Source organism: Erythrolamprus reginae, chromosome Z (assembly GCF_031021105.1).
Source record: "Erythrolamprus reginae isolate rEryReg1 chromosome Z, rEryReg1.hap1, whole genome shotgun sequence".
NCBI classification, from domain to species: Eukaryota; Metazoa; Chordata; class Lepidosauria; order Squamata; family Dipsadidae; genus Erythrolamprus; species Erythrolamprus reginae.
In genome coordinates this window covers 139,904,613-139,911,092 of record NC_091963.1, presented here as the reverse complement: position 1 = coordinate 139,911,092, position 6,480 = coordinate 139,904,613, and the positions used below count along the sequence as shown (strand labels likewise).

At 36.5% G+C, this 6,480-nt stretch overlaps 1 protein-coding gene across 1 annotated transcript; it reads right to left on the bottom strand.

Annotated features, from left to right (window-relative positions):
- Positions 1–2,844: 2,844 nt before the first annotated feature.
- On the bottom strand, positions 2,845–3,783 carry LOC139153124 (olfactory receptor 11H6-like). Its single transcript, XM_070726712.1, has one exon. The coding sequence runs from the start codon at positions 3,781–3,783 to the stop codon at positions 2,845–2,847; it is 939 nt and encodes a 312-aa protein (XP_070582813.1).
- Between the last annotated feature and the right edge of the window lie 2,697 nt (positions 3,784–6,480).

Here is a 6,480-nt window from a genome sequence, read left to right as displayed (position 1 = left end):
CTGTTACCTGTGTTTTTCTTGACTTTTATAAAACTGCCTTTGCCTTTTACCAGTGTGTCTGGATTCTCTTTTTGGGTTGGTATTGGCTTCTGGAGTGACCCAGACAAAACCACATACATACATACACCAGTGATTCTCTGGGACCTATCACCACAACCCAAGACATAGAGTTATTATCTGACTTCTTCTGGCTTCCTCTGCATTCTTGGGATTATTTTTTTAACACATTATCTGAAACAAAATTTTCCCAATCATGTTTGACAGAGGCCCACAGTTCCTAGTGCTTTGTTGGGAAGGTGTGTTTTAATTACATAATCACCAATTCTTTCTTTATCACCTGAAGTGAATATATAAATGAAATTGGCTGACAGCATTTCTACACTGGAAATGTAGATGAAGAATATAAAAGATATTTATTAAAATTGTTTGAGTGGCAGGATGAGCTAGCAGTGAAGACATTTTTACCCCATTTAGAACATTGAGAAATCAATCCGAGGTACCCCAAAAACTTTAACCTTAGATTGTCTACAGTTGACCTCTCCCTGATTCTAAGAGCTCCATAAGGGGCATGCATAAGCACACCACTGTGCCTGCCATCCCTGCCCAACTGTCCTATTGTTCTTTTTCATCATTAGTTTTCACTTATGTCATGTTTATACAAACTACTATCTTATACATGCTTGACAAATAAATAAATAAATAAAATATAAATGAAATAAAATAAAATGAAATAAATAAACCATTCTGAAAACGAAAGATTCCAGCGCTTATCATGCCAACAGTCACTGATGGATCTCCCTAACTGGTTTGAAAGTTTAACTATGAGCTGGACAAGCCCCGGATCACAGCCAAAGTTCTCCTTCCCAGAAATGTATCAGGGCCCCATATCAAGCAGGGACAACTGTTCCACCCACACGGCAGCAAATGGAATCCCAGGGGGCCTCTCCATTGGTTTGAAACCTTTTTGGACAATCCAATACTCCCCTCTAAAGCCAGCCTAGAGAGCTCCCAACTGCCACTGAAGGAATTGCCAGTTTAGAAGAGTGGCCGCGAAGGTGTGGGACTGGCCCAAATGGCTCTTGGTGCACATGTTCTGAAATGTGCTGATTCTGGAATTGAAAGACACGTGCAAGATGCAGGGGAGTACTGTGCCAAGTCCAAGACTGGTATTCTACCACCATTGCTCTAGACTGGGTGGTCAAAAAACAGAAGGAAACTTCCATCGACTGGCCAGACAGAAAGCAGTAGGGTTCCACCTAAGACTGCAGCAACCCCATGGTTGGAGACAACGAGGAGCATAAAGTGCTATTGGTGTGGTCAGGCTGGCCACCGGGCCATCAAGTGCCTGGCACCAGCCCACATCCCTCAGCCAAAGGCCGGGCCATCTCCCACCCAATGGAGAAACCGGAAGTTCATAAAAATGGACTTTGTTTGCCCTTTGTTCTGTTTGTTGAACTCCGGAGGAGGTGTGTCAAAGGAAGCTTCCTGAAGCCCTCTTGTGCAAAAAACAGCCAAACGGGCAAACCAGAAGTTCACAAAAAGAGCTTCAGGTTTACCTGTTCTGCTGGTTTTTGCACTCCAGGGCCTGAGGAAGCTTCCCTGAACCCTCCAGAGTGCAAGAAACAGCACAACAGGCAAGCCAGAAGCCAATTTTTCTGAATTTCTGGTTTGCCCGTTTGCCCATGCAAATCCTTAATGGGGATTAAATGTGGAAATATATGGAAAAATAACATTCTATTCCCAGAAAGTATTCTTTGATCCTCCTAAAAATATCCCAAATAAATATTCAAAGCTCCCACAGTATAGTGACAATTATACTGTATAGTCATGATCTAGTTCAGTCAGCAGATGCCATTAAAACTAATTATATGACCTCTTTTCTTTTCTTTTTTTGCAATTTTGTTCTTGCTTAAAATTACAATATTTAGACTAATGATAGCAAATATTATGCTTGCAGAATATGATACATTTAGATTGAAATTGTTTTTACTTCAGAATGTATATCTCAGCCATGAATGTCCATCATTCCCTTCATAAAATTTATAGCAATGATAGAGTTTTTTTGTCGTGGTTGATAAATTCGGGGGTCAAAAACCCCTTCTATATTGCTTCAGCAGCCTCTCCTTGAGATCTACCAAATTTTACCCAACCACAGTCTTGTTGGTGTAACCTGACCTTTCTATTACAATCACGTTTGTTATGGAGAAAAATAAAATAAAATTCAGGAGTCTAGGAGCATACTTTTTTTAATTAATAAACAAAATTTATTAAAAGACATCCATTTATAAGAACTGCAATTAATTTTATTAGATGCATAGATTGGCTCGACAGAATTTAATGATTTAAATTGGGGAAAGTAGAGGAGAAGACAGATTATGTTGATACAAGTTACATGCAAAGTTAATTACAAGTGCCTTATAAAAATAACAAATGTAATTTATTAAAAGTCGAAAGTGTTTCTTGATATCTTATGATATTAACTCTACCCTTTTGAAGTATCTGAATTCAATAATTTCTTAATCAAAGATACTATTCGACATTTGCAGAATAGTTAGTTTGAAAAACTGTACAAATGAAATACTCTGATGTCACAGTTTGAAATAACAATTGCAAGGATAAATATTATTGGTATTAATATTTCTACCATTGTTGAAACTGCAAGAATTATTGGTATTAAGAACAATATCATTATTAATGTTTAATGGTTCCATTCTACTAACTTAAATAATATTATCTTACTCCTCATTGCCCCCAGTTGTTCCATTTTCACAGGTGCTCATCTATACTAACAAGTATGACTAATACTAGATTCTGATTTAATTTATTATAATTGCTTTTATTTCCCTATATAACTCTCTTCTTTCTCAACACTCTAAGCAATGCTTCCTTCACCTGATTATTTCTGAGGCAGTAGATCAATGGATTGAGCAAAGGTGCAACAGCAGAGTAGAATAGTGTAATCACTTTCATATTCTCAGTACGGTTTTTTTCAGTGTACCCAATGTACATAGTGGCCACAGAGCCATAAAAAAGTGTCACCACTGCTAGATGAGATGACACAGTTTGGAAGCCCTTGTTCCAAGCGTTTTCACTGGACTTTTTTGCCAGGGCAAAAATGATCCCAACATAAGAGACTGCAATGAAAATGAATGTGCCCAGAATTAAGGCAGAAGTGAGGATATAGCAGAAAAGAGAGAGAGATTCCGGGGGATGGCAGGCTAGGGCTAGAAGTCCTCCAGAGTCACAAATATAGTGATCAATAGAGTTGGGACCACAAAAGGACAACCTGGAGATCAAGGATGCTGGAGCAATGTAGCAGAGAAAGCCAATAATCCAACAAAAAGTCACCAGGAGGTAACAGAACTTTTTAGACATAATTTGTGTGTATTGCAGTGGGCAACAAATCGCCAAATATCGATCCAATGCCATGGCTGAGAGGAAGAGGCATTCAGTGGTGCCAAGAGAGAAAAAGACATAAAATTGGATGAAACAGGCATGGAAAGAGATGACCCCACCTGGGAAGGACAAATCAAAGAGCATCCTTGGCACTGTGGCACTTACATAACAGACCTCCAGCCAAGAAAAGTTGCTCAGCAAAATGTACATAGGAAGGGAAGACAATTGAACATCTTGAGATACTACCAGGATGATGATCATGTTTTCAACCAAAGTGAGGGAGTAGATCAGTGTGAATGAGATAAGAAGAAGCAATCGTCCTTGTTGTCCGACTCTGAAGCCAAGCAGAACAAATTCCTGCACTGTTGTTGCATTAAACTGTTCCATCTTGAGCACAGTTCCTAGAGAAGCAATTGATCCAAAGTTTCCTATTTGAGCCTCAACTTTTTTTTTTAGAAATGGTATGAATTGGAGAGAATAGGCAATGGAAGTTTTGGAAATAGTGGCCAATAGAAGTCCATTCTAACGTTGAATTGCTGGATCATGATGCAATACATTTCTCCATTAGTAATTTGTATTGTAATGTCAAATAACTATTAAAAGAGAAGTTGATTTAAGTCTTACCTGCCGTGTTTCTTTTTGCTAGATATCTGTCATCCATTTATTGAGGTTATTTAAAAAGTTAGTATTCTGTGATTTTTGTATACACATTGTTTTCTTTGAAAATATATGCTCCAGAATCATTTCTTTGTGCAAAACTCTTCCAAAATCCAAGCCAATTCTAAGAGTCAGCAGCTATAGTCTATCAAAAACTGACCCAAAGGTGAACAAGTAAAAGAAACAATGATACAGTACTCATTTTTTTGGATATAATATAAAATTAGAGAAATTGTAAAACATATTGGAAATAAATTATAAATTAGCAATAGCAACATTGTAGAAAGGAAACTTATGTAAAATGTTTTATAGATGGCATCTAAAGATTAGGAATATAATTTGTATTGTTAAGCAAACCAAGTAACCCAGATAATGTGGTGTTTATTAAGCACTAATTAAATTTAATAATAGGGGGAGAGAAACTTGCTCAAAGTCATTCCATTTTCTTCTCCCCCTCTCCATTACTTTTAACAATTTAATAAACAAGATTCAAACAAAGTCTGCATTTTCCAAGAAACCATTCAAACTATTTTTCAGATCTTAGTAAATCTTACTAAATCTATCTGCTAACATTATATTATTTTGTTTTGATAAGAATTCTTTCTGTACCATAGTTGTGCAGGGTGAGCAATTCCAACCAGGCAGGGATATGGCAGTAAGTCTGGTGCTCAGAGTTTCACTTGCTGCTGAAGGAATAAAATATTTAAATTTGGTTATATGCTGCATATGGAATTTAAATCCCCCCCCTCCAAAAAAAAGTTGCTACAGATTTTATTCAACAAAGAAAAAACTTCTTGGGAATTGCTCTATTGAGGATAACTTTAATGCCATGAAAACAAAATTTCCAGTGGGAATTAATAAATCAGTGGAAGACATGTTTCTCAAGGGTATTCAGCTTGAAAACTCAATGTGTAAAGATTGAAGCTGGCAAGGTGGAGAACACACACACACACACACACACACACACACACACTTTTTCCAGAAAATGAGGAAAAATGGGATCTCATCTCACCAAGAAGAAAGTCCACCTTTCTTGGAAAGTGGAAGTGACCTTAGCACAATTGACTTTTGTCTCAACTTTCATCCTCACTGAAACAACCTCACTGAAACAACCTCAACTTTCATCCTCACTGAAACATCCTCACTGAAACAACCTCAACCAATTACAACTTTAAAAAGGCCAACTACGATAACATAGAAGTTGACCTCTCATCTCTTGCATACAATATTCTCTAGCCATATCACTGTTGAAGACTATTACAATATATTTTTGCTAGAAATCCAAAAAGTCATGAAATTATATGTACCACTAATATTCACCAAATCTACAAAAAATAAATTACCCATAAAAATAAGGAAGCTTCAACCCCAAAAAAGGTTTATTTGGCCTAAAACTAAAACAGGTTATGTTAAAAGCTGCTACAAAAATTTGTGTCGCCAAATAAAGACTGAATGTACCAACTATCACATCAATCTAATGCCCTCAAATTCTTTCTTTTATTGAAACATGCCTTGCCTTCTCAGCTTATCTCTAATATCGAGATCCAGCTTTCTCCTTTGTATAGAGGCTGAATTCCCTAATATTATAATAATAATAATAATAATAATAATAATAATAATAATAATAACAACAACAACAACAATAACAATAGAGTTGAAAGGGATCTTGGAAGTCTTCTATTCCAACCCCCTGCTTAGGCAGGAAACCCTAAATAATCCAACATCTTCTTAAAAACTTTCAGTGATACAGCTTCCCTTAGACTGCCTTCAAAAGTAGTTAATAAAAATACAGCTTCACTTAGAAGCTGTATTTTTATTAACTCCTTTTGAAGGCAGTCTTTTCACCATTCATTCAGCAACTCATTTCCATCAGGCTCAGTAAGATGTTCTTATGAACATAACCCAATATCCAGCTGACATTTTTGAGTATTTTAAAATGTCTATCTCTTTCTCTGTGACTTTAAAGACTTTACATTAGAACAGGTTTCAAAATCAAGGTGATTTCCTCTTGGTACACTTTCCTCCATGCCCCTAGTAAATTGACTAAGATTCACTTTCCCTCGTTAAAGAAAACAAAACTTAACACAAAGCCAATTTTTATTATTTATTTGTCAAACATGTATAGAATAGTAGACGTTTGTACAAACAAAACATATATTTAAAAAAGGTAATGATAAAAGAGGACAATAGGACTGGGAGGATAGGCACAGTGGTGTTTTTATGCATGCCCCTTAAATCCATGCAGCACAAAAATGATTTTTAAAAAATTCCAAGGAAAGGAGTGGAAAGTATTTTTTTTAATGGCTTAGATATACAGTGGTACCTCTACCTAAGAACGCCTTTCCTAGATGAGAACCGGGTGTTCAAGATTTTTTTGCCTCTTCTCAAGAATAATTTTCCACTTACAAACCCGAGCCTCCAAAACTG

Bases quoted from the DNA above. Each gene is read 5' to 3' on its own strand.
- LOC139153124 (XM_070726712.1), bottom strand. From the start codon at position 3,783: ATGGAACAGTTTAATGCAACAACAGTGCAGGAATTTGTTCTGCTTGGC.